At 42.8% G+C, this 12,588-nt stretch overlaps 1 protein-coding gene across 2 annotated transcripts in view; it reads right to left on the bottom strand.

The window, feature by feature from the left end:
- Atg4c (autophagy related 4C cysteine peptidase) overlaps nucleotides 1-12,588 on the bottom strand; it is a 67,215-nt gene that overhangs the window by 9,713 nt on the left and 44,914 nt on the right. For both annotated transcript variants that reach the window (XM_041652057.1, XM_041652056.1), the window contains exon 10: nucleotides 7,639-7,758. In XM_041652057.1, coding sequence (XP_041507991.1) covers nucleotides 7,639-7,758 — 120 coding nt within the window. The remainder of the gene's footprint in view (nucleotides 1-7,638; nucleotides 7,759-12,588) is intronic.

A 12,588-nucleotide genomic window follows, 5' to 3' on the forward strand; every position in this document is an offset into this window, starting at 1 on the left:
AAAGGAGGGAACACAGGTGTCTCTGTCAGAAGAGAATTCTACATACAAAGAGAACCCCATGAACAAGCAGAGGCTCAGTTAGCGGTGGCTGGACAAGGGCTGGGAGAAAAGGGTAGAAGGTGAGGTCGGGGCCTGATGAGGAGGAAGCAGGGATTGCTCTCAGGCCCCATGAAGCCACATGGGTTGGTACACATTTGGGCTTTGACACCGAGTGGGTTGGAAAGAAACTATAAAGGTATGAATGAGAAGTTATTAGCACAAGCTTAATCACATTTTTAATTTAACTTATTTTATTCCTTTATGAGTATGGGTATTCTGCCTGTGTGTCTGTCTGTGCACTACATTTGTGCAGTAGCCATGGCGGCCAGAACACAGCATCAGATCCCTTGGAACTAGACAGAGGGTTATGAGCTACCACAGGGGAGTGAAGAATCAAAGCCAGGGCCTCTATAAGAGCAGCCAGTGCTCTTAACCACTGAGCCATCTCTCCGCTTTAAATGAAATGACTGTGGCACCTACGCTGCAGCAGACTGGAGGTGTGGCACGGTGACTGTTAAGAAACAGGAAGATGTCACGATGGGCCAGCATGATGAGAGGGGACAGAAGTGACCACTCCATGCCTGGTCAGGAGAGATGGGAGGAGTTCCCTATGCTGCAGACGTAGGCGTGAGGTGGAGAAAGACCCAGCTTGAGGCAGGGCCCATGGAATGGCTCACCCACTTCTTTCCCATTTGCTGTGCTCTACCGTCGTGCTTTTATAACTTACTTTAGTGGCCACTCGCCTTGGGATGGATATTAAATAAAATGCAACAGGTCTTTTTCTATACATAGTGCCTGTGGCAAAATTCTAGTGAAATAAAAAATAAAAATAATTTTATGATTTTTAAAATCGATCTTTTCATTTTATAGTCAAGTCATACAGCTTTAAAAAATAGCTAAAAGCCACTTTATAAATATCATTGTTAGGAGAGCCCAATGAAACAGTGTGTGTCAAAATAACTCTACCACTAAGAGCAATCATAAGGAATTAATAAATAGATTTAAAAAAAAAAAAGCCTTGTTGAAAAGCTTTGAAAGCAATGAGATGAGCGTATCTATGGAGTGAGAACCCTGACAAGGGAAGGGGATTAGTCAGGAGACGCCAGGGGCCAGGAAACAAGGGGAGGAAAATACCTCCAAGACAATTCATTTCCAAGGCCACTAGGTGGGGCTGGGCACAGCAGGCTTCCACGACAGGGTGGGAGAAATCTCTCTGGCCTACTTAGTACAGTGATGCAGTAGATATCACAGTAAGTGATGGGAGTTAGATGCCAGTAAAGGGACAAACTAAAACCATGTGCCAGCCACTGAAATTCAGTAAGAATACCATATTCTGTGTCACCTGCTGTAAGACACCAGACAAATGTGGGGGACCTCAAAATTCTGAGGAAACAGGAGGCAAACCTGCCCCGTGGGCACAAGCTGAAAAATTATCAAAGATGTCCCGTTTTCTGTTTTTGTTTTAAGCAGGTCTAGTCATCTTTAAAACTACACGCTCATGTGAGAGCCAGGGAGGACGGAGAACTTCTCTAGATTGAGTGGATTTGAGACACAGCTGCCGCGCACGGCTGTCAACCGGTCACTCAGCCACACCAGGCCAAACCGTGCCTTCTAGAGCTCAGGCTCTAACATGATAAACTGTGTCACTTCCCTGACAGTGACCGCTGAACTGAGCTGATGCAGGAGAGTGTCCTTGTTTGTAAGAACTGCACACTCAATTATGAGGTATTATGCTAGCAATTACTCTCAGACAGTTCCAACACGAAGGTAGCTGTATTATATTCTCAACTCTTCTTTAAGATTTCAAATTGTTTCTGTTAAATGGAGGCAAAATAAAGATGAAAACAAAAGCAGTATATTTTTTTCACCAATAAACAGCACGGAAAGAAATAACCATGAAAGCAATTAAGAAAGACCCCAGAAGAAAGCAGCGTGAGACAGGAAGGAACAAGGGCATCGGGAAGGGTGACACTCGCTACAACACAAGGAATCCAGCACCCTCCAAGATGCAAACTGGGGACAGCAAAGCCCAGAAACAGAGCATGAGGCAGGAAATATTTATTACAGAGACAGGGGACGCAATTATATCATGGTAGATGATCCAGTTGGGCCAGGCGAGGTGGTGCAGGCCTGTTATCCCAATACTTGCGATGCAGAAACAGGAGGATCTGGAATTTGGGCCATCAAGATAGCTGGCGGGTAAAGGGGGCTGCTGCCATGTCTGGCAGCCTGAGGAAGACTGTGGGAATCCATGTGGCGGAAGGAGAGCTGACTCCCTCAAGCTGTCTTCTGATCTACACATGTACACTCACACACACACACACACACACACACACACACACACACACACAAATGATAATTTTTTTTAAATAGAAAGAATAAGTCCAGCCTCAGCTACATAGTTTTCAAGACCACAGGTTTTGTCTCAAAAAAAAAAAAAAAAAAAAAAACAATCCAGGGGCTGAAGAGGTGGCTTGGTGTTTAGAGCACTAATTGCTCTTCCAGAGGACCCAGGTTTGATTCCCAACACCCACACGGTGGCTCACAACCATCTGTAACTCCAGTTCCAGAGGATCTGATGCCCTCTTCAGACTGCCTTGAGTACTATGCACATCTGTGGGGCACAGACATCATGCAGGCAAAATAGTCACACATAGAATAGGACAAATAAATCTAATAAAACTCTTAAATAAATCAATAGATTTTTTTTCTTTTGGTTTTTCAAAACAGGGTTTCTTTGTAGCTTTGGAACCTGTCCTGGGACTAGCTCTTGTAGGCCAGGCTGGCCTCTAACTCACACAGATCTGCCTGCCTCTGCTTCCAGAGTGCTGGGATTAAAGGCGTGAGCCACCACCGACCCCACACTAATAGAAAACTTTTAATCAATCAGTAGATTCCATTGAAGAATAAGGCCTAATAATCCTAAATTTGTACATAATTAATGATAGTGCCACAAAATATATTAAATAAAGAGGAACCAAATAAAAAGAAGAAACGGAGAATTATATACCCCAGGTGGAAAGTTATCCCACAATCTAACTCAGGCTGTGAGGCCCGGCAGCGGCCCCCTTACCCACTGATCCTCTTGCTCCTACACCCACACCACTCAGCGCTGTGGCAAACATCTGGCAGAAGCCGTGTAGGACTGATCTGGGCTCATGGTTTCAGGATTCGGTCCATCCTGGCAGGGAACCAGGGAGGGAGGAGCAGCTCTGCTCCTGGAGGCATAGGTATGAGGAAGAATGGGCACAGAAACAGCACCAGACTATAACCCCCAGAGAAGCCTCCTCACTAGCAGGGTCTCACGCCCTAAAGCTTCTCCAACCTCTGCCATTAATGATGTCACCAGCTGAGGATCAGGTGTCCAAACACATGAGCCTGTGGGGAACATCTTGGATTAGAACCATGACAATCACTTATCTTTCCAGAAATTAAAAAGCATGTAGGAAAATAAAGGACATAAAAAAATGTAAGGGAGGGACAACGGATGGGAGGAAGGGATAACGGCAAAGAGACCAGAGACAGAGCTAGAGAGAGTGACTCCATAAGTCTTAGGAAGCCGGCAGCTGCTGTGTCTGCATTCCAGAAAACCTGACTGTGCAAAGGGACTGGGTTTTTAGTTCCTGTTAGGACAAGAAGAGGAGAAGATAGGTTATATCAGTGGGTGTGACCACATGGGCTCAGGAGCTCTGAGTTCTGCAGGAATGGGAGGCGTAAAGCATTCGAATATTTCTTGAGTAGGTGGCCGACTGTATTAATGACCCGCTTTCTCATCTAGTCCTCTAGGCCTGCTTCTGTTCTCTCTTTCCCTTGATCTAAGTGTGAGTGTCTGCTTGATATTGCTGATTCTTCAGAGACATCCCCACACCAAGTCCTTCCTCTCCAACCTCACGCCTTTGGTTCTCAGCCAGGAATCCTTGAAAGGGGCATTACAAATCAATGAAGAAAGGCTACACTTGACAAATGATGCCAGGCCAACCATTTATCTGTGTAGGGAAAACATGGAAGTTCCTAAGTTTAGAGCAGGAGCAGGAAAGTTCTGGAAGAAGTCAGTATGTTTGTAATCTTTGGTTAGTAAACATTCTGTTGATGCAAAATTTAAAAAAACATAAAAAACAGTTATTTGGAATCTTAAAATTAAAGATAGATTAACAAGTAAAATAGTAGCCTGGCAGAATTACTTACCAAATATAAAGCCATCAAAGCCTTCCCTCATAAGTAGCCCTCATGAAGAATGGGGAAAGAAAAGGAGCCATAAATGCACAAAAGATGAACCAAATGGGCCAATTAACCCTGACAGGATGTTTAACCTCACTATCAGTCAGAGAAACACAGACTAAAACCCCAAACAGACACCACTTCTACCCAATAGACTGACTAAAATTACGGGTCAGATAGTTTCCTGCGTCATCATGCAAGGCGCTGGGAATTCTTGCATTCAGTTCCTTCGGATTCTATCGGACAGCATGTGGCAAACATGGATCCATGCATCCCTGTGCCCAGCACTTCGACTCTGATGTACACAGTATGTCTAATGCAATCCTAAAGGGATCAGATGGGCACGAGAATATTCTCTAGTGCCAGGTGGTGTGCGCCTTTAATCCCAGGACTTGGGAAGCAGAGGCAGGCAGATCTCTGTGAGTTCAAGGCCAGCCTGGTCTCAAAAGCAAGTTCCAGGACTGCCAGGACTACACAAGAAAATGTTGTCTCATAAACAAACAAACAAAAAAAAAAACAAAAACAGAAATAAGCAATTTTAGGATCTTAGAAACAAGCTAAATGACTATCAATGAAAGAAAGCCTGAGAGGTTTGACCGCATACGGAGTAGTATATGATGTGTGCAGATGTGTAGAGCACAGGTGTGACGGGCTGATCCAGGATGACGTTACCAGTACCCACAAGAAGAGGAAGCAACTGGGAAAGAGCCGCATCCATTGGATGCATAGCCAATTATATTATATGTGTAATTTTTCACAGTGGTAGAATACATGCATTTTTCTTCATATGTCTATATGCCTGAAATTTAAATTTTAATGTCACAAAACACATTATTAATGTGCTGCTTCGGCCTGGGATTCATGCTTCTCTGCAATGTTGTGTCAATGAACTTTCCAGGGTCACTCAGCCTGCGCTGATTCCTAAGCCACAGGCAGTCTACACGGCCTTCGCTGCTTTTCTGTGTTGCCTCAGTGTGACTGATGAACACTCTTCATCATTTATAACTTAAACAACTTTGTAAAATAAATGAAAATGGGAAATCGTAAGTTTACTCTACCCCCATGTTTTCCACTATGAAGAGAAATAAAGATATGTATTAAATGTCTTAGTGACACCTGAAGATATCAAGTATTCCACCCTGGCTTGACTCACAAGCAGTTCTCCAACTCTGGTGTAAAGATTGCTTTGTTAGAAACTGAAATCACCAGGCCACACCCTTTGGGGTTCTGGCTCAGGTCATCAGGGGACAGACATCCTGTCTTTTAAGTGCTAGAAATCCACCAGAGTGGGCCCCTCTCTGGCTGTGCACCACAACCGCTTCTCTTGGCCTTCCCTCTGACTAGTCCCTTTAAGTACTGTGCCTCTCACTAAGCAATGGAAATATGCATACACTTTCAGGTTCAGCTTAAATATCACCATCACAATAAAATACTTTGACTTGGATGTGCCATCTCTCTGGGCTCAACTTGCTTCTTTTCTCATCAATTTATTTCTAGTTTCATATGGACGCTTATCATATTCAATGTAATATATATGTCTGCTTGTCGTATTCCCCCTCCTTAAGCATAAATGTTACTTGAGGCTACAAGCTTTATGTCTCATTCAAAGCAGGAATTCCATCTTGGTCCCGTTGTGCTTTGTATACAGTAGCTGCATACGTACCTGACAAAATGAACTCCGTCCAATAATTAGCTTAACAATTTTTATTAACATTTTTCAATCACACAGCATAAGGAGACTATTCGCCCACAGAACATGACAAATTAAACATGACATTCTAGACTGCCTAGCTTAATTTTCAAAGTGAGAAAACAGAAAATAAATCCTATTAGAAAAGAAACATGGAAAATAATTACGTTGACTAAAAATGCCAAATTCTGGTTTGGGGATGTGTGTGCTTAACTTAGAACTGCCCAACTAACAGTAACTGACAAAGTGAGGTTTGGGCACTACTGAAAAGCATTCTCTTAAGAAAGCAGTGAACTGGGTCTTAAAAACTCTTGGTACAACAAGAAAACAAGGCAGCACAGTCCCCCTTTGCCTTAGCACTGCACAGTCTCCAATACATCAGCAATAATTCTAATCACTTTTCTGGTAAAGGAAACCATAATTACTATTTTTAATCAGAAAGGTCAAAATGCAACTCCTCTGTAAATGCTTCATTTTGCCACAGGAGTAGACTGTGCTCCTCTTTCAGACAGAAAGTAAGCTAATGAAAACAGAGAAATACACCTTGATGTAGGAACCATTCATCAATATCAACATCTATCATTGGATCGCCTAGATTTATATATTTTAGCACATGCATGGTATTTTATAAAGACAAAGGACTATCAAACCAGAATATACCCCGTCAATCCTGACTTCCAGGAAGGAGGCGATGGGAACCCCACGTTTTGCTCTGTTCACTGGCCTCCTATTACCAGGAGGAGCGAGCAGGTGAAGACTGTGGGCAGGACGGAGGCAGGGCTCCGGATCGCAATATCTCCTTGCTCGTTTTTCTCTCACGCTCCTGTTCAATTTCCTGTTCTTCTTGGCAGGTCAAGTAAACTAAAATTCTCATTTGAGACTTTGTACTTAATGCTATTTTTACATTGTGGAAGTAAAATACCTACTTTCCTGAAGGAATAAATTCAACTCGACGCTAAACAGTACTAAAACCCCTAGTCCATCTGGGCACACGTTCTGAGCGCCTTGCGGTGAGTCCAGTGCTGCTCTGACTTACCACGAAAGGACAGGCTACATAGCTGCTGATAAAGACACCCGTCCAGCTACTCTGGCTTCTTGGGCAGCTAATCTTATCTCTTTCCCAAAGTACCAAATCCTGGGGGCATTAAAGCTGTGTCTGTGTTTCAGGAGTACTCACGCACCTAAAACAGCCACCAGTTTAAATGCAAAAAGAAGATGCGTAACTACTTCAAAGAGCCATTAGGTAGACAGACCAGACAAGACGCAGCTATGAAAAGGTAACAACAACACTTTGATAAAGCAGTTCTAGGAAACGCAAAAATATCATTTCTCTTTAAAAATAAATAAATAAAAGGAGCACTTGGAGTAAAGAGAAATGAAATTTGACTTGATCAAATACTTCATTAATTTTTTCTTCTACCCCTAAGGGAGTGCCCTTTAAAACCCTCTTCAAATGGGATGTAACCTAACTGCTTGCCCAGGGACAGAGCTGGCACGATTTTTGTTTCAACATTGCCACCTAGTGGACAACACTTTCAACTAGTCGCTGGAACCTTGTCTCAAATACTGGCTCCCCAAAGTTAGCAACATTCAAAGAGGATTTTACAAACATAAAACAGTTTACATTTATTGTTATAGAATATAAATCAGGTAATTTACAGGCATTAAACGCCATGCTTTTAACACGGTACCTTGGTGATTTCTTCAGATGCTCGTTCAAAGTCCTGGACATTTCGACAATAAAATCCTATCGTACAACTAGGATCCATCTTCCGAAATGACATCTTCTTAGGAGAAGGACAATGGAATGTCTGTAATGTTTAGAATAGTTCGGGATTAATTTATCTTTACTTGATGGACTGAAGTAAATACTTTTTCTGAAAACTATAAATATATTTTCCAAGGAGCAGCTTACATCCCATTCTCTTAGGACATAAAACACAAGAACCAGGATGGTGCATATTTAACCAAACCTTCATCCTATGTTACCTACGCTGTTTATCAAGTGTGGGATACATTTCTGACACTTGAAGAAAAGAAGAAACACAAGTCACCAAAGTTGGCCTGTGTAGTCTAGTCTAGAACCCTGTCAGCCAGCATCTTTGTGAGACTGAGCTATTTACTGTTTATAAATAAATACTCATAGCAGTTTTAGCCATATAGTCAAAGCTAAAAATGAGCCAAATATCCATAAACAGGGACTGAATTAAAATTCCTAGCTGGAGAGATGGCTTGGTAGCTGTTACAAACACTAGCTACTGTTGCAGAGGACCCAGTGCCTACAAGATGGCTTACAACTGCCTGTAACTCCAGTGCTAAGGGATCCAATGCCCCCTTCTGGCCTCCATGGGCACTGCACACATGATGCACACACTCAAATATCTAATATAAGTCTTTTTTAAGATGTAAAAATTTACTTCGAATTAAAATGAAACAAATACCATGCATATGGCCATGGGTGAATGAAATTCCTTTTTAATCTCGCTGTACACATGGATAAATGAAGGTTCTTTCTAAAGCTCAAAACTCCTTTATTATTCTTACATCTAACACACAGACTCATAGTAAATGTCCTATATTGACATAGTCAACTTCAGAGGTTTTGTTTGATTTCGTTGTTGTTGTTGTTTTGCTCATTTGGTTGTTGAGACAGGCTTTCAGTGTATCACTCTGGCTGGCCTGTGTAGGCCAAGGTGGCTTCCTCCTCACAGGAACCCACCTGCCTCTGCCTCCTGAGTGTGAAATTATTGGCACATAATTGAATAGTCTTCCAATTTTCTTTTCTATTGTTTTATAGTCTTGTTCATTCCCATATAGAACATGATACAAGGGGGGTGAAATTCACTCATTCATGAGGGGCTCTAAAAAATGTACATTCTGAGCAGGCCAACTGTGTGTTAGATTCAAATCCAACACCTCAGTAAACATACACCAACCCTTGACTTGCACAAAAAGCTTAGTTAACACTCTTTTCAATTAGTGGAGTCTAACCTAGCTACCCCAGATCTTCCAGGTACTAGCCAATACAAGCTCTGTCTCATTGGACTTTCGCTAATATAGTTACAATTATTTTATTTTAATGAACAGGAAGGCTAGGTAAACTGTTAACTGTGATATGGAGGAGTGGACGGGGTGCAAGGCATAGCTCTAGGTCATACTTATGAGAAGATCTTTTACACGCATGGTCTAAAATTATTTGTCCAAACTTTGAAAATCAGTAACAAGAACTGATTCTTCAGGTTTTCCTACCTGATAGGAAGAGAGTCAGAAAGACTGTGAGAGGTGCAACCACATACGTCTAGCTCTCCTTGGTACAAAGCGGTGACTAAGGTGTTTCCAGCACCAGCAACTGTGGCAGTGTGAGTCTCACCGCAATCACCATAGATAAGAACCACAAAGCTAAACTATAACTTGCTATCTACAAAGAACTTGCTAATTACCCCCAGAGCACAGATACGGATCTCTGGTTGTCACTGCTGCTGCTTGAGGAGCAGGGCCCTCCTGGCAGCTAGCACTAGCGCTGTCCCTAAGCTGAGGTCAGGCTGCTTTGTTCTCCCCAGGTTCTGAGGTCAAACCATTAACTTAAATTCTGAATCTTTTCTATTTATTACAACGTAAGTTCACCTTTTAAATATTTTCTGAAGTGGTATTGCTAGGCCATGCTCCTTTTATGGTAATTCTTTAAGCTATGCATGTATGACTTAATATTAAAATTCTAGTGTCTGGTAATAGCAGCCTCTACCTCATATACACATTTTAGGGAATAATAACTATGGATAGTTTCTTCTGTGACAATGAAATATATTTCTGGGGGGAAAAAAGAGTCAACTCCTATTTATTTCATTTTTTAATGCATCATTTAGTCATTGCCTGAACAAATAACTATTAGGCACCTAATGCAAGACATGATTAGATGTTTAATTATGTAATTCATTTCTTGAGGGAGACACTGTGGGTTCATACTCTATATATGCATTAAGAATGGTAATTGTTAAAAAAAAAAAAGAATGGTAATTGTTTGGCATAATGCATTTTATTACCTAAGTATGGGAACAATACCGGGACAGCAGCTTTCAGGCTTGCCTACACGATTCTGGACCTTGGGATGAAGCTTCCTGAGCAGTCAGAGAACAAGCTGTCCACTAGCTACAGTTCGCATGCGCGAGTCATGAAGAAAGCCCTTCCCTGGCAGAGTCACCCACACCCTTGTCCATCTGTCCACTATTCCCTTGTCCATCTGTCCACTACTCCCTTGTCCATCTGTCCACCATCTTTCTTAACTTATTGGTGGTGGCTGAAACAGTTGCCACTGCATGATCCTCCCAGGGTCTGAAGTCTGGAGCTGGAACTGACTCACATGCCCAGGAACAGGGCTTTTCTGACCTTTAAGAATGTAGTATTTGCCAGGGGTGGTGGCAAACGCCTCTAACTCCAACCCTTGGCAGTCAGTGGATCTCTGAGTTCAAGGCTAGCCTGGTCTACAAAGTGAGTTTTAGACCAGCCATAGTTATATAGTGAGACCCCCATTTCAAAAATAATAAAAAAATAAAATAAAAACAGTATTTTTAATAAACAGAATAGTATTTTTAAGAAATATATACTGTGGTCTATAATTCTGGAAGTATATGAAATAAGGATTCACAGTGTCTAAATTAAGAAACTTCAGTTCATTAATAATACATATGTACTATTGTGCTGGTTTGCTTTCTGTTGCCTGACATCAGCAGAACCAAAAGTAACTTGGAAAGGCATTGATTTCAGCTCACAGGTCACAGTCCATGCATGAAGGAAGCCAGGGCATGAGCTCAAGGCAGGAACTAACAGACCAAAGCACAGAGGAATGCTGCTACTGCTCATCCCCAGCTTCTGCTAACTCTCCTGCACTGCCCAGGACCACTGCCTAGGGAGGGCACCACACACGGTGGGTGGGGCCTAGAGGTGGCACCACATACGGTGGGCGGGGCCTAGAGGTGGTACCACACATGGTGGGTGGGGCCTAGAGGTGGTACCACACATGGTGGGTGGGGCCTAGGGGTGGTACCACATATGGTGGGCGGGGCCTAGAGGTGGTACCACACAGTGGGCGGGGCCTAGGGTGGTACAACACGCGGTTGGTGGGGCCTAGAGGTGGTACCACACAGTGGGCGGGGCCTATGGGTGGTACCACACAGTGGGTGGGGCCTATGGGTGGTACCACACAGTGGGCGCGGCCTATGAGTGGTACCACACAGTGGGCAGGGCCTAAAGGTGGTACCACACACAGTGGGTGGGTGATGGAGGAAGGTCATTGGTTAAATAAAAAGAAACTGCTTGGCCCTCATTGGTTAGAAGATAGGTGGGAGGAGTAAACAGAACAGAACGCTGGGAGGAAGAGGAAGTGAGCTCAGACTCCACAGCTCTCCTCTTGGGAGCAGATGCCTCAGAGAGATGCCATGCTCCCAGCTCCCCAGGCAGACGCACGCGATGAAGCTCCGACCCAGGATAGACATAGGCTAGAATCTTCCCGGTAAGCGCACCTAGGGGCGCTACACAGATGATTAGAAATGGGCTAAATTAATATGTGAGAATTAGCCTAGAAGAGGCTAGATAGAAATGGGCCAAGCAGTGATTAAATGAATACAGTTTGTGTGTTATTATTTCGGGCATAAGCTAGCCAGGCAGCCAGGGTGCTGGGGACGCAGCCCCGCCGCTCTTATTACTACAGGTGGGGCCTTCCCACATCAATCAGCAATCAAGAAAATACCCACAGCCATGCTGGCAAGCCAACTGAGTTAGCCAATGCCCCCAACTTGACTCCTTCAGGTAACTCTGAGCTGAGAGGACTAGGAGAAACATTGTATATACATTTCGTGTGTACGCAGATACACATGGGCACATAAAATTACAATTGTAAGACATGCATGAGCACATATGTATAAATACATGAATACACACACACACGTATCATACTCCTTCCATTCCAACCACTAAAATTCTGTCTTATTCAGGTAACTGACGTTGAAAACCGGCAACTGAACCTGTACTCACCTCTAAGGTCCTCACGTTCCTCTCATTCTCTTCTAGTTTCTCACTGACTTTTCACCACCTTTCCTCTAAGGTTGCTGAACTGCTCCTCTGAACCCCACTCTCTCCCTGAAAATCACACCGTGGCGCTTTATACATTAAAAGCTGCCCTCAGTTAGGTGTGGTGATGCACACCTTCAGTCCGGTTCCTGACAGGGGGCATATATCCTAACATATTTGTGAGATAATATCACAAAGATGAAAATTAATATAAAGACATAACAAAAACGTTTAGAGATACATGGAAAAGTTCAAGAGAGGCCTACAGACTTTCATCTAGAAACTCAACAAATGATAGTTCAGAAAAAAAGTTTAGTTTCAAAAGGTTCAAAGTTCAACTCTAAAAATGTAAGAAATCAACATGTAAGAATAATAGCAAAAGATATATTTAAATATCTTCTTTAATCTTAAGGTGCAGGTATCCTATTTAAAATTTCACAATCCTGTTAGATTTAGATCACTCACTTAAAATCTCATGGCTATAATTATTTACATGGAGCCAGATGAAAAGGTTTGCGATTTTAATTTCCTCATCTATAAAAAAAGAGTCTGCAAAAGTGATTCTAACAAAGTATAAG

This window comes from Microtus oregoni, unplaced genomic scaffold (assembly GCF_018167655.1).
Source record: "Microtus oregoni isolate MIOR12 unplaced genomic scaffold, Mior012 000005F_ref0000423, whole genome shotgun sequence".
NCBI classification, from domain to species: Eukaryota; Metazoa; Chordata; class Mammalia; order Rodentia; family Cricetidae; genus Microtus; species Microtus oregoni.